At 47.6% G+C, this 27578-nt stretch overlaps 1 protein-coding gene and 1 pseudogene across 2 annotated transcripts; one reads left to right on the plus strand and one right to left on the minus strand.

Moving 5' to 3' along the window:
- Window positions 1–12154: 12154 nt before the first annotated feature.
- On the minus strand, window positions 12155–12927 carry LOC134809365 (non-histone chromosomal protein HMG-17-like; annotated as a pseudogene).
- A 3530-nt stretch (window positions 12928–16457) lies between these two features.
- Window positions 16458–20483, plus strand: PNMA3 (PNMA family member 3). Of its 2 annotated transcripts, XM_054676267.2 has the most exons (3): window positions 16492–16663; window positions 16975–18385; window positions 18507–18653. In XM_054676267.2, exons 2-3 carry the CDS (start codon window positions 17081–17083, stop codon window positions 18567–18569), a joined length of 1368 nt encoding a protein of 455 aa, XP_054532242.1. In that variant the 5' UTR covers window positions 16492–16663; window positions 16975–17080; the 3' UTR covers window positions 18570–18653. The 2 variants fall into 2 exon arrangements, with proteins under 2 accessions (XP_016799979.1, XP_054532242.1); XM_016944490.3 differs by having other exon boundaries at window positions 16458–16663; window positions 16975–20483.
- The last annotated feature ends 7095 nt before the right edge of the window (window positions 20484–27578 follow it).

Below are 27578 nucleotides of genomic sequence, written 5' to 3' on the forward strand. Positions count from 1 at the left end.
ATGTTTTAAAAATAATCAGGCTGGGTGCGGTGGCTCATGCCTGTAATCCCAGCATTCTGGGAGGCCGAGGTGGGCAGATTGCCTGAGCTCGGGAGTTCAAGACCACCCTGGGCAATGTGGTGAAACCCTGTCTCTACTAAAATACAAAAAATTAGCTGGGCGTGGTGGTGTGTGCCTGTAATCCCAGCAACTTGGGAGAATGAGGCAGTAGAATCGCTTGAGCCCAGGAGGCGGAGGTTGAAGTGAGCCGAGACCGTGCCACTGCACTCCAGCTTGGGCGACAGAGTGAGACTTCGTCTGAAATAATAATCATAATAATCAGACGTGTAAATATATGAGTTGGGCACCAGTGAGCTTTTCAGCTAACAGGTCTCAGCCTTCAGTGAAGAAATAAACAACATAGGGGCCAATACACAGAGGCCATCTTTGGTTCATTTATATAACAAACAATGTGTGATGTTTCCATTGAGAATGTAGATCGTACAGGGACTTAGCACCTCTTGTCCTCAGATTTGGGCGAAAGTTCTGTGAAAATAGGCAACATTTCATTTGCCATCCTGTTATACATTCAATACTCAGCAACTATGCCCTGCTATGCCTTGTGGCAGATGCTAGGGACACAATGGTCTAGGGTTCCTGCTGTCACAGAGCTTTGATGTGTTGAAAGAATTGCACAAATGCATGTGTGATCACTGGGTTAAGTGCTAAGGAAGGCAAGTAGTACAAGAGTGCTATAAGAATGTCTTAAAGAGTGACCTCAGAAGAGGGTGCGGGTGCCAGAGGAAGTATCCTTGATGAAGGGACATGAATGCTGGGACATGGAGGATAAGTAGGATTTAGCCAGGCAAAGAGTAGAGGTGGGGGTGGAACCATGCTCAGGCAACAGAGACAGAATATGCAGCAGGCCTTGAAGCTTCCTCTACCTAAGCTACCTGCCCCCAGTCAGTCACACCCCAGGCTTTGTCATCTCCTAAAATTGTCCCATCTTGAGAATCAATGACTCAAGTATGTCACTTTCTGACACAGACTCCCTACTGTGATCCTTTTTCAACCTCTTTGGGGCCTTCAGATGTTGACTCCTCTGTTTCTTCCAACCTATCAGCCCTCTTCTTTCCCTCCTAGTTTCTTTTTGTTTGAAGAGCTTTACTCAGACACAATTCACACACATATATTTAAAGTGTAACATTTGATAAACGTTGGTATAGGCATACACCTGTGAACCCATCACCACAGTCAAGATTAGCAAGTGTATTCATCATTCCCAGAAAGTTCCTAATTCCCCTTTGTAACCTCTGCTTCCCTGTATCCTACAACCTTGCTAAACTCTAAACTCCCTTATTAGTTCTAATAGATCTTTTGGGTAGATTCTATCAGATTTCCTACACAGAAAATGTTACCTGCAAATAAAGACAGTTGTACTTCTTCCTTTCTGATATGAATGCTTTTATTTATTTTGCTTGTCCTATTTTCAAAAGGCTTTCTTCTTGGCTCCTTAGCTTCTTACTACATACAGCTTCATAATTCAATATTGGTCTTGTGTGGCAAGCCAACAGTGTGACAGACACAGTCTTCCATCTCTCACTTCTCATTGGAATCTTGGCTCCTTAGGTCACGAAGTTTGTCTCTCCAGCCCTGTGAGACTGTGGAAATCTCTGCTGGGTGTTTGACCCCCAGCCGTGGCTATCTAGGTAAAGCCTCAATTCTCAGCCTCCTTCCCTGCACCTGGAAGTGTCTGCAGCGCCACCTCACCCTCTCATGGTTCTCTTCTTTCCTGCATGTTGGCCCCTCAAGTATTCATCATTTTAATAGGTCTCCAGTGCCTTTAAACTGATCCTTTTGTCATGTTTCATTGGGCTTTTCTTGTTGTTCTCTATAGGAGAGTTTGTCTGCCAAAAGCTACTCTTTCATACCCCTAAGCCGAAGTCAAATCAATAAAATTGTTACTCCTTAAATGTTCTCAAACACTTACACTTCTCTTTATCTCTTCCACCACCATCCTAGTCCAAATCACTCCTCTGTGTTAGTGCAACGACCTCCTTCATTGCTCTCCTTGCATCCACTCTTGCCTCCCACTTAGGCATTCCCCATATAGCAGTAAGAATTCTTTTTTAAAAAACAGATAAGATTATATCACTTCACTGCTCAAAACCCTTAAATTGTTTTCGATAGTTTTCTTAGCATAAAATGAAAAATAAATATTATTAATAACAGTAAATGGTACTTGCTGAACTGTGGTCATGCTCAATGTGCATCAGTAATGCAAATGGTCTTTCCTGTGACTCCTCTCGTTAATACAGAGAAGTAAGCAGACATTCATCAAGTTCAACTTAATCGGTCAAGAACACAGATAGGGTCACTAAAGGCAGAATTTCAAGCCAGGTCTCTTCAGCTCAAGAGCATGTCTTTGAAGCAGAGTCCTGAATGGAAAAATGACTCCTTTTCTATGTTCTCATCTTGGTATCAGTTAGGGCTGTCCAGAGAAACATAATCAATAGGAGAGATAGATGTATCTCCTGTTGAGGCAGAGAGAGACAGAGAGAGAGAGAGAGACATTAAGGAACTGGCTCACATGATTGTGAGTTGGGGGCTGGCAAGTCTGAAATCTGTAGAGTAGGGCAGCAGGCTGGAGACCCAGGGAAGAGTTAATGTTGCAGCTTGAGTCCAAAGGCTGTCTGAACACAGAATTCCTTTCTATTCAAGGGACCTCGGTCTTTTCTCTTAAGGCCTTCAACTGACTGGATGAGACCCATCCACATTGTGGAAGAGGGCAATCTGCTTTACCCAAAGTCTGTTGATTTAAATGTTAATAATATCTTTAAAAAATAGCATCACAGCTGCATCTAGATAGTTTGACCAAGCAACTGGGAACTATAGCCTAGCCATGTTGACACGTAAAACCAGCCATCATACTTCCTGACTATATTTTCATTGTAAAGAATTCAAACAACAGGGAGATATATAGAAGAAATACTGAAAGTCACATTTCCACTCCATCCCTTTCCTTCCCCAGAGGTGAACACTGTGAGTTCCTCAGTCAGCATCCTTCCAGAACTCTGCCTATTCCTTTAACACTCATACATGTAAATATATGCATATATAATTTGGTTTTATTTTACTTAAGTGAGATTTTCCTGTAAGTGCTGTCTGGTGTCTTGTTTTTTTGTCTTAAATGGTAACTCATAGAAATCATTCTGTGTTAGTGCATACATATTTATCTTGTGTTTTCAGTTGGACAAACAAAACATTCATTCAATGTTTACAAAATTAAATCAAGTAAAAATAAAAAGTTCTCTTTGATCACTTCCTAAACCTCACTCTCCTTCTCAGCAGTAAGTGGTTTTAAAAAATATATTATTTTTTTGAGACAGGGCCTCACTCTGTTGCCCAGGCTGGAGTGCAGTGGTGTGGTCACAGCTTACTGCAGCCTCGAACTCCCAGGCTCAAGTGATCCTCCCACTTCAGTCTCCCAAGTAGCTGGGGGCACAGGCACATGCCACCACACCCAGCTAATTTTTTATTTCTTGAAGAGTTGGGATCTTTCCATTTTGCCCAGGCTGGTCTTGAACTCCTGGGCTCAAGCCCTCCTCCTATCTAAGCCTCCCAAATTGCTGAGATTACTGGCATGAGCCACCATGCCTGGCCAGTGAATACTTTGATAAGTTTGGTGTACATCTATCTAATTAGACACAATATTACATAAAGAGGTGAAGATGGCAGGGTGGTCTCTGTATTTCCTTCAGGTTCTCTTTTCCTCTCTGTTCTCACCCCTGTATAACTTGTATCAAGAATGTCATGCTATAACAGTGGACTTATATCATGTGACATGAACTATATTAATAAGAGAGAAGCTTGTTTGTCTTTCAAGTGTGCCACTATGAGGCATGTGAGAAATCTGATCCTATTCCTATGGAGGGCTGTTAGCAACAGACAGCTGTAAAATCCAACCTTTTCATCCAGGCTGGAGCCAGGAACTATTAGTTCTTAGGTTGGAGAGACATATAAGGGTCAAAAAGAATTTTTCAACCAGAAATCCAAGACTGTGTTTTATTGTGAGAGTTTCTTAGATAAGTATCTGCAGGAACTTTCCAAAGGAAGCGATCAGGGGAAGGGAGGCTGTGGAGAGGACTCTGTAAGCTGGTAGGATCCACTGCTACCCTATGGGTGGGGGTGGGCATTGTGGGTTGGACCAGAGCCAGGGCACAAATTGGGACCTGTGGTAGGTTGAATAATGGCCCCCAAGGATAGCAGGTCCAAATTCCTGGAATCTGTATATATTACCTTATTTGGGAAAAAGGTCTTTACAATGTGATTAAGCTAAAGATCTTGAGGTGGGGAGATTATCCTGGATTATCTTGGTGGGCTCTAAATCCGATCACACTTGTCCTTATAAGGAGGTAAAGGCAGATTGTCTGCACACACACCCACATACAGGAGGAGGTGATATGATGAGGGAAGAGAGAGAGGTTTGAAAATGCTGGCCTTAAGACCAAGGAATCCAGGCAGCCACCAGATATTGAAAGAGCTAGGAATGGATCCTCCCCTGGAGCCTCCAGAGAAAGTGGGGCCCTGCTGACATCTTGTTTTAGCCCAGTGATACTGATCTTAGACTTCCAACCTCCAGAACTGTGAGAGAATAAAATTCTGTTGTTTTAAGCCAATAATTTAACAAATTATTACACACAGGAAACTCATACAGGACCGAATCGAACTCTTCAGGTGTTAACCGCATACACATAGTTCCCCCAGCTCCTTCCTCCCAGAGCCTGTGGATGGAAGCATGGAGATTTTGACGTTGGGGAGTCTTCCTGTTACTGAGGAATGGAAAGAGAACATGAGGAGGAAGCTGAGTGTCTGGATCAATGTTTACTCCCCCGTGAGTGGTTTGTGAGCTAGGCAAAAGGGGGGCAACAGAGAATACAGTTTACATGGCCCTCACGTTTTAGGGAGCACTCTAGGGGAAAGCTCAGCCAGAGGTCCATGATCCCAGGAACAATATTAAGAAACTCTTAATTAATGGCACTCTAGCTGAATCTTAGAGTTGGAGTGCATCCGCCTTCACAGTAGTGCAAGAGAAATTCAGGGGAGGTGGGGTGGCTGGGTATGGCAAGATGCTGGATAAATGGAGGCAGAGACTGGCTAGGGACCAAGACATCCTAGATCACCCTGGAGGCTGCCTGGGGCTATATGTATGGCTCAGGGGAAGGGGAGAAGGCAGGCAGAGAAGTATCAGTTGCTATTTGTACTTTGTTTAATTTTTGTTTATCATTAATTTCATAAATTTGAAAGCAGCCAATTAATAACAATAATAATAGAAGACAAATGGCCAAGATTCATCTGAATGCATATTCTATGCATTTAACAAAGTAATTTTGAGGTAGGAGATCAGCAGGACTTGTTTTCTGAGCACTGGTCATGACCCCACTGATAAAAACAAGATCTGGTCAAAATATGTTATAGTAAAGAAAGCAGTCATAACAGCTAAAACCAAGATGGGGATGAAAGGGACCTCTGGTTGCCCCCACTGCTCATTACAGGCTAATTGTCATACATTTGCATGCTAAAAGACACTCCCACCAGTGCCATGGCAGTTTACAAATGCCATGACAGTGCCTGGAAGTTACCTTATATGGTTTAAAAGGGGAGGAACTCTTGATTCCACCCCTTTTCTAGAAAATTCATGAATCACTTATGCCTTATGTAGAATATAATTAAGGAGTAGCTATAAATATAGCTAGCCAGCAATCCACGAGGGCTACTGTGCTTATGGGGCAGCCCTGCTCTATGGAGCAACCATTTTCCTGTACTCTGTTGCTCTGATAAACTTATTTTGCTTTCACTTTACTCTGTCGGCTTTCTTTTGAATTTGTTCATGCATGAAGACAAGAACCCTCCTAGGCTGAGCCCCAGTTTGGAGATTCGCCCACATCAACTTCCCACAGACCTTCAAATATTGGCCTTATCAGCCAAACATTTCCAAACATTTAATGAAAATTACCTGCCTATCATATGAGACACTCTTTAGTGTTTCAAACACCTTCAAAAGCAGACCAAGGTGGCATCTCAGGTGCGGTGGTGATCTCACAGGTGGCAGCAGAGGGGAGGTTTAACCTGTCAGAGCTGACAATGGCCTGGGCCTAGACCCCAAGGCATGTGCCCATGCTAGGATTTCCCACCAGCAGTGGATGGTCCTCAAGATAGCTGAGCACCTAGACTTGCAGTTGGTGGTGAAGGGGGGGTATGGGGAGGAGGGTTCAGAGGTGTTGGGCATGCTGCTGTTCCTTTTGCAGCCCCCAAGCCTGGATGGTTCAGGAACTGCTCTCCCCAGAGAATGCTAAGAAACAGATAGGGCTTCCCAGATTTATGCCAGGAGTATGTGTGCATGGTACATATACAGTCCAACTATGGTCAGATCACAGCCCATCCTGATGTCCTAATCAGAATTTAAGGGGGTTCAGCCAAGTTACAACGTTCTGCAATAAGTTTTTACCTGCTGGAGAACACAGAAGGAAGACAAAGAAGTAGAAACGAGCATGTGTGGTCCACTAAAGCAGTGTGTGGCTGGGAATGTGTGGAGGAAGGGTGCTGTCCCTGGGACCCCCTCATGGGAAGGGGAAAAGGGTGCTGTCCCCGGGGCCCCCTCATGGGAAGGGGAAAAAGTGGCTTCCTTTTTCCTCTGTAATCTCTTTTGGGAAATTCTGTTAGTGCTCTTTTCCTTATGTTCGTTTCCACTTCTTTGTCTTTTTGCATTTTCTGGGAGAGTTCCTTGATCTTTAACTTTCAGATCTGTGATTTAGTCAACTGTCATCAGCTCTACTATTGAACTTTTTCTTATTTTGGGCAATGCAGTTTAAGAATTTCAAGAATTCCCATTACTTAATTTTGAAACCAGCTTCTAGTATTTTACAGGTTTACGTAAGTAGATCTAACCCTAGTCTGTTGTTAGGGTTTAACAAAGATACTGCTCCCAAAAGGCTCTCTGATCTGAGCATTGGCTTGCTGTCTACCTAGAAGAGACTCCGTGATTTGACATTGGATCCCATGCAGATATAAGGCACTGAAGCTGCCACTGCAGAGGATTGGCAGCTAATGGTGCTGTTGCATTTAATATTTCAGCTCTTTAACTATTCCACCCAGGGACCAGAAGCTCTCTGCCTGGTTCCCTAGTGGCTTCACGGACACAAGTATATGTGGCCATAGAATCCTGGCACATAAATTGCAAAATTACTATAAAAAATGCTGAAAGTATAGTCTTTTGGAGGTCAACTAGATTCCTCACATTTCCAAACCCTGCATTTCAGGAAATATTGTACTTTTGGCAAAGGCCACCCACACCCACACCCTGGTGAATTCCTGAACCACCATTCAGTCACCCAGGAAAATGCCCCTTATGCTTCCAATCATCCCTTAGCTCCACCCTCATGTCACTGGGACTGAGGTTTTAGATATAATTATTGTAAATTATTAGGGGAAGGATGCTTTAGATTCCTGTTATGGACTATTGGTTATAAAAGATATTTTCATTTTCTTTAAGGGATATTGATTTAACCCATTTATGCCTGAGGTTGCAATTTTTTGAATTTTTGCAATCAGACCTTGGTGATGACCTTGAGCAGTAGGATATAAATAACTCCCACATGCTTAGCATTCCAATAATGGAACACTAGGCATAAATTGGTAATTTTAAGCTAGCACTGAAGTATGGAGTTTAGGTTTTGTGAATCATTCCTTTATAGGAGCAAGGAAACCTTGTATACTGAAAATTGTGCTGGGGCAATCAAGAGGTTGTATGCTGGGATGACCAATCTCCCTGGGTGTGTTTCTTTCTCCAGCCCCCTTAGTTGCTAACAACCACTGTTGATATTAGACGTGAAAGACAGGGTCAGGCATGGTGGCTCATGCCTGTAATCCCAGCACTTTGGGAGGCCAAGGCAGTTAGATTGCTTGAGCCCAGGAATTTGAGACGAGCCTGGGCAACATGGTGAAACCCCATCTCTATAAAAAATACAAAAAAATTAGCCGGGCATGGTGGCACACACCTGTAGTCCTAGCTACTCAGGAGGCTGAGGTGGGAGGATTGCCTGAGCTCAGGAGGACAAGGCTACAGTGAGCCATGATCACACCACTGTACTCCAGCCTGGGCAACACAGCAAAACCATGTCTCAGAAAAAAAAAAAGTGAAAGACAGGAAGGTTTAGAATGGAGATGCTAAGCTCCCAAAGGACATTTGGTGAGAAAACTATACTGGTCCGTGAATTTGCACTCTTTGACACCTGACATCTATAAAGTGTGAAATGGAAGGCCTTCCTTAGTGACTGATAAGAAACCTGGTATTTCTGAAATTTCCAGGAGTACTACACCAGAGAACCAAAAACAAAAAGTCAGGTACCAGCTACTAACACATCGCCACCACCCTGCCCACCCTGCCCACATGCACACATACATAAGTTCATTGCATAAGGCTGGGACTCATGACAATACTGTGTAGGCATGGACAGAACCTCATGTCTCCATGAGTTGACTGGGGTTTCCAATATAGCGATTACCTATATAAACTGATGGCCAATATGAAGATAACCCAGCTGGTCATAATCCAGGCCTAATGTTATTGATTTCAAAGGGGAAGTATCTGACATTTTGCTTCCACAGACCAATCCTCTTTGCCATCCTAAAAGCAAGCTAGACAACACTCTGAAGCCTACACCATGTCTGTATCTCCTGTGTCTTCCCCGGAAGTGTCAAATTCAACCTCATTCATGGAGACCCTCCTGTTATCATGTAGTCTACAGTGGCATTATGGTGACCCCGACTGGCCAAGTCAAGTAAATGTGTCAGCCAGAAATGAGGAAAAGCTCACCTTCCCCCAGGACAAACACCAAGGGGGCTCCAATGTCCAAAAGCTTACCGTATAAAAAGGTAACCCTACAAATTGAAATGCAATGGAACGTGAATATTATACAACATTTCTAGTTTGTGATTTTCAAGAGGGCCCAAATATCTAATAAATAAAGCCATGTCCTCTTCTGCCATGTTTCTCTTCCATGAAACTATTGCCCACTTTCTTCCTGCTTAGAAGCAAGCAAGTTCCATTGCTCACTCTTATCTTCCACTTATTTCTCCTTGTGACTGTTTATAATTTTCAATAGTACCTCCATTCAAAGCACCATTCTATTACAGGCTCCAGTTACCAGCACTGGAATATTACAGGTTATGTGCTCCTCCTCAATGTCTCCAGGGCATGTCAGAGGTCTTCATGGCAGCCTCTCCCATCACAGGCCCAGAGGCCTAGGAGGAAAAAAATGGTTTTGTGGGCCAGGCCCAGGGAACCATTGCTGTTTTGTGCAGTCTCGGGATTTGGTGCCCTGCATCACAGCCATGGCTAAAAGGGGACAATGTAGAGCTCAGGCCATTGCTTCAGAGGGTGCAAGCCCCAAGGCTTGGAGGCTTACACATGCTGTTGCACCTGCGGGTGCAGAGAGTCAAGAATTGAGGTTTGGGAAACTTCACCTAGATTTCAGAAGATGTATGGAAACTCCTGGATGTCCAGGAAGAAGTTTTCTGCAGGGGTGGGGCCGTCATGGAGAACCTCTGCTCAGGTAGTGCAGAAGGGAAATGTGGGGTTGGGTGGGAGCCCCAACACAGAGTTCCCACTGGGGCACTGCCTAGTAGAGCTGTGAGAAGAGGACTACCATCCTCCAGACCCCAGAATGGTAGATCCAATGAAAGCTTTCACCATGGCACCAGGAAAAGCCACAGATACTCAACACCGGCCTGTGAAAGCAGCTGGGAAGGGGGCTGTACCCTGCAAAGCTGCAGGGGCAGAGCTGCCCAAGGCCATGGGAGCCCACCTCTTGCATCAGTGTGACCTAGATGTGAGACATGGAGGCAAAGGAGATCATTTTGGAACTTTAAGGTTTAATGACTGCTCTATTAGATTTCTGGACTTGTGTGGGGCCTGTAGACCCTTTGCTTTGGCCAATTTCTCCCATTTTGAGCAGGTGTGTTTTCCTAATGCCTATATCCCCATTGTATCTAGGAAGTAACTAAATTGCTTTTGATTTTATAGGCTCATAGGCGAAAGAGACTTGCCTTGTCTCAGATGAGACTTTGAACTTGGACTTTTGGGTTAATGCTGGAATGAATTAAGACTTTGGGGGACTGTTGGAAGGGCATGATTGTATTTTGAAATGTGAGGACATGACATTTGGGAGGTACTAGGGGTGGAATAATATGGTTTGGCTCTGTGTCTTCACTTAAATTTCACCTTAAATTGTAATAATCCCCACGTGTCAAGGGTGGGACTAGGTGGAGATGACTGAGTCATGGGGGCAATTTCCCCCATACTGTTCTTGTGATAGTAAGTTCCCATGAGATCTGATGGTTTTGTAAGGGGCTTCCCCCTTCACTTGGCTCTCATTCTCTCTTCTGCCACTGTGTGAAGAAGGATATGTTTGCTTCCCCTTCCACCAAGTCCTCCCTAGCCATACGAAACTGTGAGTCAATTAAGCCTCTTTTCTTTATAAATTACCCAGTCTCAGGTATTTCTTCATAGAAGTGTGAGAACAGACTAATACAGAATCCTAATTAAACTATGGACTGTGAGCAACAATGCTTTGTCCATGTATTTTCATCAGTTGTAACAAATGTACCACTCTGGTGCAGGATGTCAGTAGTGGCAGGGGTTGTGTGTTAGCAGTGTAGAGGAGGTACATGGGAACTCTCTACCTTCTATTCAGTGTTGCTGGTAACCTAAAACAGCTCTAAAGTTTTTAAATTTAAAATGCTGCAAAATGATGACTCTGACTTTTTAATATTGGGCTAGATAATTTTCTAATTCTGGACTCACTTGATTGTTCCCAGAAATTTAACTTTGATTGACTAAAATTCATTTTAGCCCAAATGTTTTACAATTCTGTAAAGTAACAAAGGTGTGATTTTTTTTTTCCTGAATGGGAAATAAGTGCCATGGCCTTATTGTCTCAAGGAGTAAATCAGTTTTGAATTTAACTTAGCAATTTACCTCATCATTTCTTTCCCCCAAAACCATAAGTCCTTCAAATCTTTTCGAACCAGCTCTTCATTCTGCTCCTCCCTCACTGATTAGTTAAATAAAACTTTGACCCATAATCACTATCTGTTTGTGTGGGAATTTTATGATTAAAAAGAATTGGTAATTGTAACTTTACATCATCCTACAATCAAGGACGGCCTGCTCTTGTGGGGGCCCTGGCCTTCTGTTGGTCAGGAACAAGGTAAAAGTTCTTATTTAGAGCACAATGAGGCAAATGAAAAGGGAACAGACAGTGACCAACTGTTACTTAAATCTAACCTGTAAAAGAAAGATTCTTTTTTTCCCCAAGCCAAACTGTATCTAGCTTTATTAAAGATACTTTCCAGAAACAATCATGGCATTTCAGGCAGGACATGGGCAGTCATTCACAGTATAAAACATTTCAAATTCCCTACTTCAATGGGCTACCAAAAATCAGAAAGCCACTGTAAAACCCAATGAAGACTTCATCTGATGCTCTGAACAGGGAAAGTTTAGAGTGAAGGTTGACATTTCTCATTTAGCATGTTGTTTTAACAACCTTTCATGAGTTGACCCTGACTTTCAGGAAGTGAAATGAAAATGGCAGAATTTATCTGATGATCCACAATCTAGAAACAGAACCGCTGCTCTTTTGAGGGGCACCATCTCAGTGGCATCACAGGCAAGTCCAGATTGCCTGACACACTGGTAACCAATTATTTGGGTTCAGGTCCCAACAGGTGTCTGGGTTTGAGTGAGTTAAGTCTATGATGAAAGGTGGAAAGGGAGAAGAGGACATAAAAACAACTTGTTTTTCCATACCAAGGCTTTTGTGCCAAGGTGGCCATGTGTGTCAAAGTCAGGGAATCTCTCCTCTTGGGAACCAATAGGAAGTCTCTCAAACCTAGAAGGGAAATGTGTTTTCCCCACATCAATCCAGCTTCATAGACATTCTATTAGTGACCTATGCCCCTTTCCCCCTAAACAACAATGAAGTGCTCTGCGTGCTAACAGCATAGCTTAAAAAAAGTAAAACAAAATTATGAATTTTTATAAAACTCGATAAAAAATAGTATTTCAAACTCTTCAGTCACCAGAAGTACAGTTATCAAAAATGCAGACACTTCACGTGGCATCTCCAGGACCTTCAGCTTTCTGTGCCTGGTCTGTTTTGTCATCTCCATTTTCTGCAGGGTTATTCCCCTCCCTGCCAGCATTAGCATTTACCCTTTTCCCTATGGGTACCTTCACTCACTTTTTTGCAGGGGCCTCTTTAGGCTTAGACTCTGGCTTTGGAGAAGCAGGTTTAGCAGACAACCTCTTGGATCTTTTCTGTGGTTTGTCCTTCATGTTGGATTTATCTCCTTTAGCATCCCCTTCAGCCTTTCTCTTGGGGATGGTGGTGATAGTGGCGGGACATAGGCTCTGGGGGAGGGATGCAGTGGTGCACGGGCTTTGGCCACTCCGGGGAGTCGTTCTTGTCTCTTTACTTCCAGATTCTTTTTTTTATTTTTATTTTTTTATCTTATAAGTAATTCCTTTGCTCTCCTCTGGCTCTCATGTATCCTCATTATTAAATAGTTATGCCATCTAGTCCAGATTCCATTTCAGAAACCTTTCAGCATTTTTACCATTCGAAGATTTGCAGTTTAATCTTTTTATTAGTTTTCTAGGGTGACTGTACCAAAAGTACCACACTAGGTGGCTAAAGCAATAGAAATGGAATGTCTCACATTTCTGGAGTCCAGAAGACCATCAAAGTATTGTCAGTGTTGGTTCCTTCTGAGAGTGGTGGGGGAGAATCTGCTCAGAGACCTTTCTCCTAACTTCTGGGGCTTTACTGCCAATCTTTGGCATTCACTGGTTTGTGGAAGCATCACCCCAATCTCTGCCTTCATCTTCACATGGTGTTCTCCCTGAGCATCTTCATGTTTCTGTGTTCAAATTTCCTTGCTATAAGGACACTTGTCACATTGGATTAGGGGCCCACACTACTCCAGCTTGATTTCATGTTAACTAAGTACATCTACAATGACCCTATTTTCAAATAAGGTCACATTCTGAGGTACTAAGGATTAGGACTTCACCATATGAATTGAGGTATGGGGAGACATAATTCAACCCATAACAGTCTTAAATTAAGAGGTGTAATTTCTGTCCATTTGTGTATTTTCCCAGAGAAATTTCTTAAAGTCCAAATAAAAAACTTAATTGGTCCAATAATGATGATTCAGAGGAGCTATTGTTATCTGAGCTTCTATAAAAATTAGCGTGCTTTGGGCTGCAAGTACCAAAAGTGTGACTCAATGCCAGCCATATGAATGAACCATCTTGGGTGCCCAGCCCTGTTGCGTCTTTAGACTTGATTCTCAACTTATATCTCAATGCAACCACATGAGAGATCCCATGAGTGAACTGCCCAGCTAAACCTTCTCTCAATTTCTCACTTACAAAATTGTGAGCAGAATAAAATGGTTGCTTTAAGCCAGTATGTTTTGGGTAGCTGGTTGTACAGGAATAGTAACTTAATGGGAAGAAATATCCAAAGTAAATAAATAACTCCTATGAAAGAATTAAAAAAGAGAAGCACCCCAGTTGAGAATTGAGACAAAAATAGGAATTTCAATCAAGAGGAATAAAAAATGCCCCCCCAACCAAGGTATTAAATCTAATTCATAATCATAGAAATTCTACATAAAAGCATAATAACAATTGACATTCCTCAGGATTAACAACATTTAAGTCACACAATATGAAATGTTAGTGATGATATGGAGCTTGATGGAAACATAAATTTGTACAGCAACCCAGAAGACAATTTGGCAATGTCTCTGAATACTAAAGATAGTCTTTGATTCAGCAATGCCATGGCTAGGTACATAACTTAGAGGAACTCTCCAAGAATATTTAAAGCAGCATTGTTTCTGATAGTAAAAATGGGAAACAACTTAAATATCTGTGAATGGGAAAATTGATAAATTTTGGTACACACACACACACACACAATGGAATACTATACAGAAGTGAAAATTGAGGAATAAAATTTGCTTATATCAAAATGGTGATTCTCACAAACAATAATTAGTTAATACAGTGATGAATATGAATAGTATGATATCATTTCTGCCAAGTGTAAAAGAGACAAAGACAATTTTTTAGGGATATAGTCATTTGCAGAAAAAGCACGAAGAAATGCACATGGAGGACAAGAGTGGGAGACAACAGGGAAGGAATCTGCAGGTGCTTACCCTCACTGGCAGTGTTTTATGTCTTCATCCAGTTACTACCTTCAGGAGTACTGGATGTACTTTTTAAGTACGTTTTGTATGTTAAATATTGCAGAATGTATTTTATAAAGTATTTAATTACCAGAAACTCTTTAAAAAATTCCCAGGCCTGCTTCAGACTCAGCAGATCAGATTGCAGAGGTGGGGCCCATGAATCTGCCCCTTTTGTGACCCCGATAGTCACTACTGGTCTAAGCCAGGGCAAGGCCACCCCGGTGGAGGTTGCTTCCTTCATGCTGTATTATGTTTTTCACTTTACAAGTAATAATGTTTATCCATCAGTTCCCCAACTTTGGTGCTGCTGTGTTATCTACCATGCAAGGAGATGGGGAAGCAAAAGTAATTAAGACATTTCCACTGGTTTCAAGGGCAAAGGTTAACTCCAATATAAAGGAGTTCTAAAACTTTTCAAATTGGACATATTCACATCTATTGTCTTGATACCAGTGTTTCCAAATCCTTTTTTCCCAATGCCCAGAACATCCACAGATCACTGCGTCTGTCTGGGAACTTCACAGGCTTCTTTCCGGAGACATTCCAGACACGCCCCTCTGCCTTGGCATGAATACTTGGCATCTCCCCTTGACATCTCAAGCTTTGTCATTTACTCACTGTGTGATCTTGGGCCAGTAGTGTCCCTTCTCTGAACCTCTGTTTCCACCCCTGCAAGTTGGGCAGATGAAGGTTCAGTTTGAAGCTGGTTGAGCCCTTGGAGTGACAAAGCAAGGGACTGTGAATGGACAAAAATGAGAGAAATAAATTCTAATAGGCATGAAGCAACCAGGGGAGAAATAGTCCCAATTCTACCCAAAGACTGATGGGCACTAATTTAGAATCCAGTCTCAATTCTACCTTCAATACGGTGTGTGACCTTGAAAATGTCTCTTAATCTCTCTGAGCCTCATGAGTCAAATCAGGATAATGTTAATACCTGCTTCAGAGTTCTGGTGAGGAGCAAATGAAATAACTCCTGTAAAGATGTTTTAGGAATTCTGTCTGACCAGGAAAAAGCCCTTGGGGCCATTTCTTCTTGGTCCCTGACAAGTGTCAGGCTGACGAGCAGAACTCAGGGTGGGGCAGGAAGTCAGTGGACAGTTTTGTGCCCCACTCACTGCAAGGTGGCCTCCCAGACTTGGCTGGATGGGTGAACCTGGCCTGAAAATCAACCACAAGCCCCTTTTCGTGTGTTTGGAGAGGAGCTGAAGCTGTGTGAATAGGAGTTGAGCATGCGGCTGGCAAAGCAGGCAGGACCCACAGAACACCTGGGCCCACTGCCTGAGGGACAGTCACTCCCTTCTTCATTTGGCTGCTGCCCTGGGATCAAACGGATACAATAGAACCCACGGCGCACGGCTGCCAAGGAAGGGCAGGCCCAAGGGATTGGGCTCCAAGTCCTGGAAGTGGTTTCCCAAGTCACTAGATTTGCAGCGCACAAAACCGGAAAGGTCCCGGTAAACCTGTCCACTGGCACCTGGGCAGCGAAGCGCTTTGGCCGGAGGGCCTCAGGTCCCAGCAGCGGGATGGACAGCGGGGAGATGGCTGACCCTCCTTAGGGTGGTGTGCGTGACCTGCATGAGTGCCTGGGGCATCTCCTGCACGGAATGGCACCCGCACCAGGTGCCTCTGGCCTCGCCTGGCCTCGCCAGCCAGAGGACCAGTCCTGGACGGGGAGGGGGAGGACAAGAGCAGGTGAACAGGCCCCAGAACCCGGCTCCCTGACCCTGGCCATAATGCAGAGCTGCCTGGCACACCTCAGACCACTCCCTGGCCCTCTGGTGGGCACACCGGGGTGCAGACCCCTCGCCCAGCTGGCACCTCCGTGGCACGTGCGGGAGGGGCAGGAGCCGGGACCAGGAACCGCTGTGGTGAGAGCCAAAGGCACGGGGACTGGCCGCCACAGACCTTTGGCCACCGCAGTGGGGGTGGGGGTGGGCGGGCGCTTGTGTGCCCGGGGACCCGGGGGCCCCCGTGGCGGGGGGGCTAGGGGAGAGGAGCAGGTGACGTCACCCGGGGACCTGGGGCCCCCAGGGGCGGCGGCGAGAGCCCGGCCTCGTGACCCGTCCGCGCCAATGGCCCTGCGGTCTCCCGGACGACGCGGAGGGGTCCGCGCTGCACCGCCGCCGCGCCCCCGCCCCGTGTCCGCACTGCAGAGAGCCGCGGCGAGCAGGCGCCGGCGCACTGGCCCACGTGCTGCGCGAGCGAGGGAGAGCCACAGTCTGAGCGAACGTCCGCGCTGGGAGCCAGGGGTGCCCGACCCCCGTCCGCCGCCGCCGCCGCCGCCGCCGCGCATAGCCCCCGGAGAGCCCTCTGGGGACCCCGACCAGAAGGGACCTTGCCCTGGGAGAAGGTAACAGACCCACCTGGGGAGGGAGACGCTGGGCCCCGGGAGACTCCGCCGCCCCTCGCCTGTCCGCCCTATCAGAACTGAAGCAGCCTGCAGGGCAGGGGTCCAGGGTCCTGGGGCGGCGCGGGGAGGGGGCTGAGGCCCGCAGAGACCCCACGGGGGGTGGGGGTGGGGGGCTGGGCAGGGGCGGGGCCTGGCTGCAGAGGCGCCGCCCGGGGAGGAGGGCGGCTGGGGGTGAGGGTGGGGGTGGGCGTGGATGTGGGCGTGCGGAGAGGTGGGCATTAACCTCGCTCTCGCCCTGCTCGCATTCACAGGCTGTGGAGACCTGGGCCTTCTGCGATCACCCTAGGAGTTGATCCAGATATGTGCCTCACGCCCTGATCACTCCCCCCAAATTAGTATCCGCAGAGATTCGAGGACATGCCGTTGACCTTGTTACAGGACTGGTGTCGGGGGGAACACCTGAACACCCGGAGGTGCATGCTCATCCTGGGGATCCCCGAGGACTGTGGCGAGGATGAGTTTGAGGAGACACTCCAGGAGGCTTGCAGGCACCTGGGCAGATACAGGGTGATTGGCAGGATGTTTAGGAGGGAGGAGAACGCCCAGGCGATTCTACTGGAGCTGGCACAAGATATCGACTATGCTTTGCTCCCAAGGGAAATACCAGGAAAGGGGGGGCCCTGGGAAGTGATTGTAAAACCCCGTAACTCAGATGGGGAATTTCTCAACAGACTGAACCGCTTCTTAGAGGAGGAGAGGCGGACCGTGTCAGATATGAACCGAGTCCTCGGGTCGGACACCAATTGTTCGGCTCCAAGAGTGACTATATCACCAGAGTTCTGGACCTGGGCCCAGACTCTGGGGGCAGCAGTGCAGCCTCTGCTAGAACAAATGTTGTACCGAGAACTAAGAGTGTTTTCTGGGAACACCATATCCATCCCAGGTGCACTGGCCTTTGATGCCTGGCTTGAGCACACCACTGAGATGCTACAGATGTGGCAGGTGCCCGAGGGGGAAAAGAGGCGGAGGCTGATGGAATGCTTACGGGGCCCTGCTCTCCAGGTGGTCAGTGGGCTCCGGGCCAGCAATGCTTCCATAACTGTGGAGGAGTGCCTGGCTGCCTTGCAGCAGGTGTTCGGACCTGTGGAGAGCCATAAAATTGCCCAGGTGAAGTTGTGTAAAGCCTATCAGGAGGCAGGAGAGAAAGTATCTAGCTTTGTGTTACGTTTGGAACCCCTGCTCCAAAGAGCTGTAGAAAACAATGTGGTATCACGTAGAAACGTGAATCAGACTCGCCTGAAACGAGTCTTAAGTGGGGCCACCCTTCCTGACAAACTCCGAGATAAGCTTAAGCTGATGAAACAGCGAAGGAAGCCTCCTGGTTTCCTGGCCCTGGTGAAGCTCCTGCGTGAGGAGGAGGAATGGGAGGCCACTTTAGGTCCAGATAGGGAGAGCCTGGAGGGGCTGGAAGTAGCCCCAAGGCCACCTGCCAGGATCACTGGGGTTGGGGCAGTACCTCTCCCTGCCTCTGGCAACAGTTTTGATGCGAGGCCTTCCCAGGGCTACCGGCGCCGGAGGGGCAGAGGCCAACACCGAAGGGGTGGTGTGGCAAGGGCTGGCTCTCGAGGCTCAAGAAAACGGAAACGCCACACATTCTGCTATAGCTGTGGGGAAGACGGCCACATCAGGGTACAGTGCATCAACTCCTCCAACCTGCTCTTGGTAAAGCAGAAGAAACAGGCTGCAATTGAGTCGGGAAACGGGAACTGGGCTTGGGACAAGAGCCATCCCAAGTCCAAGGCCAAGTAGGCTCGGGAGAACAGGGCAACATTTCCTACCACAGGCCAAGGAGACAAAAGAGATATTGGAAGGAGGGGAAAGAGAAGCCCAGACAAACAGCAGATGAGTTGAGTGGGGCAGAGGGACAGGGCAGCCAGACCAAGGCCAGGCCTTCTCACCCTTGGCCAGCTGGAAGGGACTTCAGCAACCAAGACCAACTGGCAACAGGCTCAGTGGGGGTCAGGTCCAGGTCCCCGAAGAGGTGCTGGAGAGGAAAGCAGGGAGCCACTGCATCCAGCACATGGGGTGCCTGGGCCTCAGATGGGGACCCCAAAGAAGCAGAAGCTGAAGAAGGTGCGGCTGGGGGTTCTGTCCTGCTCATCCAACCACCCCTAAATACCCACCCTGTGGACTTTGAGCTGAACATGCCCACTGGCCCCCAGGCCACATGGGACCTGGAGGAGCCTACCTGGGGCCTGCCCCTGCCAGCAGGTGCCAGGGCTGGTGAGGAAGAGCTGGGGGACAGAGGTAAAGCCCTGCAGGGGAGGCCACAGGGTCCATCCCGTCTTCAGGATCATCTACACTGCACTAGGGGAGCCCCAGGAAGGCAGCACCCTGGAGGCCCTGTGCCAGTGAAGACAGGAGACCCTAAGGCCCCGGGAGCCCAGTGCCAGCCAGAGGTTGTGCAGGCAAGGAGACCAAAGATTGATGAGAAGACCCCCAGCAGGGGTACTGGGTACCCGGCAGGCCAGTGCCCTCACAGTTGACTTGGACCAGGGTGGCTGTGAAGGGAAGTCTTTGTTGCAAAGGAGGAGGAGGAAAAGGGAGGACTTGGTAGGGTTTTGTTTCTTCTGCTTGTTTCTGTACAGGGCCACCAGACTCCTGGAGAGATCAAGCAAGGAGAACCTGGGGCTGCCATGGCCAAAGCAACTCAACAGATGCCAATGCCAAGGCCAGCCACAACCCTGCCACCTTGGGGAATCCAGCCTGGAGGCATCCCCTAAGCAGCCAGCCGTGGCCTGGGTGGAGGCACCTGAAGACGTCTGTCCCAAACTCCCCCAGCCCTGAGCTGGGAGATAACAGGGGGAAAGAGGCCCTCTCAAGGGTGCCAGATGCCTGGGTCTCCCAAGAGGGGTCCCCCAACTCACCGTTCCCGGGACAGGCTGCCCCCGTTCCAGGAAGCTCATCCTCACCTGTGTAGGCCCCTGTAGTGACCCACGCGTCCAGCAGACGCCCACCCACCGCTAGCCGTTGTTCCTGTGCAAAGTAGTGTGCTATGCACCCACCCAGGTGGCCGCCTCTGGGCCCAAGGCACATGCTGTGAGCTTCCTGTGAGCCCAGGCTCTGCTCACTGCTGTCCCGCGTCATGAGCACCACCTCTGCTTTCCCTGTGTAGATCTAGGCCAGTGGCTGCTTGTTCTTGTGGAGCTGTGTGTGTTCTTCTCTGAGCAGCTCCTCCCCGGAGTCCCCCAGCACAGTCCCAGGAGATGACAGGAAGGAAGCACCAGGGCAAGGCGGACGCTCACCCCGTGACCACGATGGTGACCATGACTGTGGGAGGAAGAACTGGACCCAGGACGGAGCGGGGCTGCCCTGCCTGAGGCTCCCGAGGAGCTTTGTGCTTTGGTGTTCCACCCCTGTTGTTACTCGTGACTCAGTTTCCTTGACCTGGTAGGGTGTTCCCTGCTGTGTTTTCCAGTGTCCTGTGACTGTCCTGTGCGGGCCATAGGGCAGGGCCCTGCCCCAGCAGATGGGCTTGGGAGGGGGCTCCCTAAAGCCAGTGGACACTGCCAGAGTCTACCTTCCTGGCAAGAGGCAGACCCTGGGGCCCTCAGGAAGGAGGGAGGTGGCAGCGGGGGCTGCAGCAGGAGTAGGAGCAGATGAGGCGTCTTGCCAGGAACCTCAGGAGGAGGGGGCCCGGGACCTGTGTGGGACCTGTGTCCTGTGGTGGCCATTTGCAGTTTCTCTCTGTGTTGTGATTCCCTTCTCTTCAACGTTTTCAGTACGTGTTTCTCTTCAATAAATTTCATTCAGTGTTCCAGCCGGCCTCGCCTCTGCTGTGGGAGACTGGGGATGAGGTTGGCTGGGGATGGGGTTGGGGTGGAGTGAGGGCCACAGTGGCTTTGTTAACACTGGTGTATACTTGGGGCTCAGTCTACAAGGCATTCTAGAATGCCCTATCTGCGCATGTTGGTCATGAGCTAGGGTTCACGGCCCACGGACCCAGGCAAAGAAACCCAGTTGAGCAGGCTGGATAGTCCCAGTAGACAGGACACTGGTAGACCCAGGCAAAGAAACCCAGCTGAGCAGGCTGGATAGTCCCAGTAGACAGGACACTGGTAGGCCCAGGCAGTGGCTGGTTGAGTCCTCAGGGCACTGGTTGAGCTTCTCAGAAATGAATAACATATTTAAGGAAGGGTGAGGAACAGCAGGCTGGACCAGTGGCCCCAGGATCCCTTGTATCACTATTGGGCTTCCACACCTGGAGCATCAAAACCAGGCCCATCTCTGTGAGTGTGTGTGAGATGGTGAATATGTGTGAGTATGCGTACTAGTGATTGTGTGAGAGTGAGTGTAGGAGAGTGAGTTTGTGTGTGTCGTGTGTCAGCGAATGTGTGAATATGTGAGTGTGTGAGATGGTGTGTGAATATGTTAATGTGTGTTTGTATTTGAGTGTGAGTATGCATCAGTTTTTGTGTGTGAGCGAATGTGTGTTAGTGGTCAAATGTATGTTTATGTGTTTAATGTATATGTGTGTTAGTAAAAGTATGTGAATATGTGAGAGTGAGACGGTGTGTGAATGTGTGTATGACAGTGAATGTGTGGGTGACTTTGTGTTGTTGAGTGTGCACATGAGTGAATGTGTGTTTCAGAGTGTGTTAATGTTTATGAGTTTGACTGTGTGTGCATATGCGTGAATGTGTGGAATGGGTGAGTGTATGTGTGAGTATGTGTGTTAGTGTGTATGAGACAGTTTATGAGAGGGTGTGTGAATTTTCGTGTGAGTGCAAATGTTGGGTGATTGATTTTTTTTTTTTTTATTTCTTTAAGGGATCAAGAGAGTTGGAAAGAAGGCAGAGAGAGGTAGAATTTTCTTTGCCACCAAACAGCAGTGAGACTTTTGTTGCCTCTAGGCTGATGGCCCTAGAGCTGGGCCTACTAGCTAATCATCCATTTCTGACCCCTGGCACATTCCTATTTTTAAGGTTCACATGGCTTCTTGGCCTTTTGGCTACGATCAAGTGCAGTATCTATTTTAAGGTCCCTAATCTAAAAATAGATATGTGTTACAGTTATTGTGTGATTAAAGCTGATAGAAACATCCTCGTATGAATCTCTGTGGACTTTTGTTTTCCTTTCTCCCGAGTAAATACCTAGGAATGGAATGGCTGGGCCACAGGGTAGTGGTATATTTAACTTTATAAGAAACTTCACACAGATTTCCAAAGCTATTGTGACAATTTATACTCCAATGAGCGGTGCCCGTTTCTTAGGGTACTCCAAAAAATCTTGTATTGCCAGCTTTAAACTTTTAACCATTCTGTTGGGTGACCACTGTGGTATCTCACTGAGGCATTAGTTTGCATTTCTGTGATGACTAATAATATCGAGCACTTTTTCGTGTGCTTATTAGCTATCTGTCTTCCTTAGTGAAGTGCCTGTTCAAGTCCCTTGCCTAGTTTTTACCTGGGTTTTTTAATTTTTTATTAGAGTTGTGCAAGTTGTTAAAATACTCTGGATACAAGTACTTTGATATATGTGCTGGGAACACTTTTTACCAGTTGTGTCTTTCTTATGCATATTCTTCATGGTGTCTGTTCATAAGCTGATGGGTTTAATTATAATGAAGTCCATTGCATCATTTGTTTCTTTTTACAATGACCACTGCCTGGGTCTTGCCTAAGATATCTTTCATTGGCCCACATTTGCAAACATATTGATCTATGTTTTCTTCTAGAACCTCTGTAGTTGTAGCTTTTGCATTTAGGTCTTAGAATATACCTATATTGGCTGGGTGCAGTGGCTCACACCTGTAATCCCAGCACTTTTGGAGGCCAAGGTGGGAGGATTGCCTGAACCCAGGAGTTTGAGACCAGCCTTAGTCTCAAAAAACAAACAAACAAACAACCCCAAAAATTAGCTGGGTGTGGTGGTGCATGCCTGTTATCCCAGCTACTTGGGAGGCTGAGGTGGGAGGATCTCTTGAGCCCAGGAGATTGAGCCTGTGCTCTAGCCTGGGCGACAGAGCCAGCTCCTGTCTCAAAAAAAAAAGTACCTAAATTAGTTTTTGGTGTGGGGTCAAGATGCATTTGAAAAGACTTTCCTTTCGACATTGATTTTATTTAGAGTGTTGGTCAAAAACTGTTTGACTTTGTACCTGTGGGTCTATCACAGGGCTCCTCTCTTCTACATGTTTCACTTCTAAAGCTTCCATTTGATTCTCCGTTATCGGTGTCGTTTTTCTGTTGAGATCCTTCCTTAATCATTTCTTCATCATTTTCATGTTTCTCTTTCAATTCTGGAACAACACATTTACTTCTAATAACTGTCTTTAAGTTCTCATCTGCTAATCCCATCGTCCTTGCCATTTCTGGGCCTATTGAAACATTTTCTCCTTGGTGTGGGTCACGTTTTTCTCCTTCCCATGTCTAGAAGTTTTTGTGTAAAAGCTGGATATTTTAGGTTAGGATGTAAAATATCTTGGTCTTGTTGTTTCCATTAATTCTGTGTTGAGTTGTTCCAGCAGGCAGTTTGTTTACTTACAGAGCAGCATAAGCCTTTGAAGCCTTGTTTTTAAACTTTGTTAATGTGGGTTTTCATTCTACCTTAGACTTGCTCCCAAGGTGTGGCATTTCTAGGCTCTGTACTGAATGCCCAGCTATTTCAATGTGGTCTCTCCACTGTGGCTGGTGGGAAATTGAACATCTCTGAACACTGTGTGAGCTTTGACAATTGTCCAGCTCACAGCTTTGGAGGTGTTCTGTGCTCAACCTTGTGGTGTCTCTATCTGAGCAGAACTTAGTATGCAGCCAAAGACTCAGTGGGAACTTTGTGAGGTGCTCTGGAGCTCTTTCTTTGCTCATTTCCCTTCTCTTCTGTACAGTGACTGCAAATTCTAGAAACCCCAGTGGCATTCAATTGCACAACTCAATGAGAATGCCACATGCTGTTTGCATTCTTCCTTTGCTTTGCCATAGACTGTAAGTGCTTCTAAGCTGATATCTGGGCTGATCTTTGGCCCTACATCATTTGTTTCCCTTCTCTCAAAACTTGCAGTCCTGGTGAGCTCTCCACAGCCAAGGCACTCACTCTTTGATGAATGGGGTTGAATGATCTGTAGATATTTGGAGGCTGTAGTGAAAGTTAGTGTGGCTGGGTCCCAGGGTGATGGACGGAGAGGCAAGGAGAAGACAATAGCTCCATAGGGAGGTCAGACAGGGCCATGAAGGGTCTGTAATGCTAAGTACTTTGCTAACAACTTTGGACTTCTGCCCTAGAAGTGCAGCAAGGCACCTGGGTCTTCAGGGAATGACCACTGCCCTGAGATGTGTGAAGGATAGGAATGACCTGCTCATGTCTGTGAACTAGAGAAGTCAGCCAGGAAGCAGTGTTAGGGATAGCTTGGAGGGGGCATTCGTATACACCAGAGGTGGCTACAGAGGTCGAGATGTTGGCTAAATCCAGGGACTACTGAGTGCTCTCATCTGCTGAGGTTGGAGAGACACCAGAGCCAGGAGACAAGGAGATTTCTGTTGGACAGGGTCTCTTTCCAGTCTTGAGCCACACTTCCCCTTGGAAAACTAGAGTTTTGACTGATCATCAAAAAGCCCCTAGAGGTAGCTCTTGTCAGCTAGCACTACTCACCTTCTTCCCATCCCCCCATCCAAAACTCCAGGCCATGGGGTCACATTATGTCACAAGAGGGAGGGCCTGGGATCTTCCGGAGGCCATGTGCTGCTGGCTGCCTTCTCCCCTCTGAGCTGACACCCTTAAAAGCCTTATTTCTACCAGAAAGTGTGGTATGTCCTCAAGGAGGCACAGTTCAGCCCAGCTCAGTGTGATGGTTAATACTGTCAACTTGATTGGATAGAAGAATATAAAGTATTGTTCCTGGGTGTGTCTGTGAGGGTGTTGCCAAAGGAGATTAACATTTGAGTCAGTGGGCTGGGAAAGGCAGACTCACCCTTAAATTGGGTGGGCACAATCTAATGAGCTGCCATCGAGGTTAGAATATAAGCAGGCAGAAAAATGTGAAAAGAGATACTGGTCTAGCCTGCCAGCCTGCATCTTTCGCCCATGCTGGATGCTTCCTGCCCTTAAACATCGGACTCCAAGTTCTTCAGTTTTGAGACTCAGGCTCTCCTTGCTCCTCAAGCTTACAGACAGCCTATTGTGGGATCTTGTGATCGTGTAAGTTAATACTTAATAAACTCCCACATATATTTTATATATATATATATACACACACTTAATAAACTCCCATATATATATATATATATATATATATATATATGGTTATAAACTCCCATATATATATATGGGAGTATAAACACTTAATAAACTCCCATATATATATATATGTATATGTATATATATATATAGTTTACATATATGTATATGTATATAGATATAGTTTATATATATATATATGTATATGTGTATATATATATGTATATAGATCCCATTAGTTCTATCCCTTCAGAGAACCCTGATATGCTCAGTTCCAACAGACTTTCACAGCATAGGCCCATCCTTCAAGCAGGCAACTTGCTTGCTGTGAGCTATGACTGTGAGCTATCCTATTGGTTTGCTCCTAAAGTCTTGCCTACAGGGAAAATTTATTGTGACATCCCCCAGGGAACTTGATCACTGCCCAGTGCTCACAAACTCATGATTTGAGAAAACCATGGGCATCTTTTTCTTGTGGCTAACTAGACCAACGAGGAAACTATCTTCCACAGAACCAACCAAAAGGACACAGACGAATGGCCTGAACTTCACGGAGCAATTTGGAAGCAGGCAACAGAGAAACACAGCACAGAACACTTATGGGGCCAACTCCAGCCAAACCATGATATTTCCTTGGCAACCATGGTCCCAAAATTCACTCTGATATGTGACATGAGACACCGTCCAACACACATAGCACCTGGGAAGCCAGGACCCCGGAGTCCTCCAGGAGAGGACAGGGACACGAGTCCCTGGGACCAGGGTGCAGCCATCTGCAGGCTTCTCTCCCAGAAACCGTGGCCCTGCCCCTGAATGCTGGTTGACTGCTGAGTCACCATCCAAACTCCAAAGTCAAAGTGAGGAGGGCCGGCAGGCTCGAGGGCAGAAAGAGCAGGAGCAGGGGCCTCTGACAGGAATCCCTGGACTCCTGGCAGAAAGGGCCAGCCATGCCCAGATGACACTGCCTCCTCGGGAGGAGAGTGAGTGTGCCCCATGGGTTGGAAGAGCCAGTGGCACACACAGGAAGGAAGGGAGCTGGAAGGCAGCTGTGGGAGGAAAGATGCTGATGGCATCTAGCTGCAGGCAAGCTCACTGGGAGCAAGCACCGGGCTGAGCTTGCTATGAAGGCCATTTCAATCCCAAACCAAGGCAGAGAGGACTGATCACCAATGCAGTTGTACCCTGAGCCCCATGGCACCACCCAGCCCACTGCCACCGGCCTCCACAACCAACGCCCCACCGACTCTCCTCCAGAGGGACTTGACTTCAATGAGTTGAAGACTGTGCCACAGGCAACCAGCTGTGTCAAGGACCAACGCAGAACAAGCTCACACTTATTCAGCCCAGCAGGACCCTGAGTCTGGGAAGCATGGCGTGCCACATCGGGTTGTCCCTCAGAAAAACCCTGCTAGGTGGGAAGGAGCCACCTGCACCTGTGAGGCTGCAGAGGGCAGGCTAGGGGCAGGGCAGGTTGTACGTGCATGTGCATGCGTGTGTGTGCGTGTGTGTGTGTCTGTGTGTGTGTGTGTGTGTTTCGGTGTGTGTGTGGGTGGGGCACAGCCAGACAGAAGCTGAGGAAGTACTGCTCCCCCCGCCCCAGGTAGGGGCAGCCAGCCAGGGAATGGCAGGGTCATATGGCAGGAGGCAGGTGCTAGCCCGGCAGCCCAAGGGCCTGTCGTGGGCTCTGGGCAGGGCAGAGAGCCGTCGGGAGCAGAATCAAAGAGGGCATTGGAGGAAGAAGCTTCTGAGCAGTCAGAGCAGGCCGCGGCCGGTGGGGAGCTGGCCCGAAGCCACAGACTGGGGAGCTTTGGCCCTGCCTGAGGTAGGACGGTAGGGAGGAGCCCCAGGCTCTCCCTGGAGGACACAAGGGGGCCCCCGTTGGCTGTGCAGAGCCTGGGCCCTCGGACATTGTGGTGCACAGCAAAGAAGCCCTTCCTGGTTCAAGAGCAGACAATGCTCCCACTCAACCTGTGGAGGCTGTAAGGGACACGTCCGAGGTCAGCCAGCTGGGAGGCAACCAGGTGGGGAGAAACACACACGGAGACCTCCTCTGCGTCCAGGCCTGTGTTGGAGGCACTCAGCAAGGCTGGCTGTCCTTGCGACTTGTTTCTCAAGAGCCAGTACTACAGCAGGTGCTCTACGGAGGCGTCTGGTCACCAAGCAACCCAGAGCCTTCTGTGAATCTTGATTGCAGCATCTTCAATCAAGTGCCACCTCACAGTACAGTGCTTCCGTGTTTATCCCTTCAGGTGTCCAACATCTGCTGGGCACGCTGGCTCTGTGCAGTGCCTTCTGCTGGCAATCAGGGGGACCAAGCCAAAAAGATGGAAGCCTCTGGGAGCCAAACCAAGCAGGGGCCACCTATACAATTCCTTTACCTTTACCAGGGAGTCTGCCTGCCCACAGGGCAGGGCTGGGTGCTGCGGGGCAGGGTGGGGAGGGACGGGAAGATGGAGAGTGGCAGGCTGGCGGGAGGGAGGAAGAGGGCAGAGCTAATGTCTACCTGGGTGTCACACGAGCCACTTGAATGTGACCACGGCCACAGGAGCTCATCCCCATGCCCGTCACCCCTCTTTCCACAAAAGGCAAGAGGAAAGACAACTGCCAGCATGATCCCCATGTCAGACAAGGGTCCTGCCTTCCACCCGGTCCACACACAACAAGGAACCCGGGACCCTGCCTGAGC

The sequence above is a fragment of the Pan troglodytes genome, chromosome X, assembly GCF_028858775.2.
Source record: "Pan troglodytes isolate AG18354 chromosome X, NHGRI_mPanTro3-v2.0_pri, whole genome shotgun sequence".
Lineage (NCBI taxonomy): Eukaryota > Metazoa > Chordata > Mammalia > Primates > Hominidae > Pan > Pan troglodytes.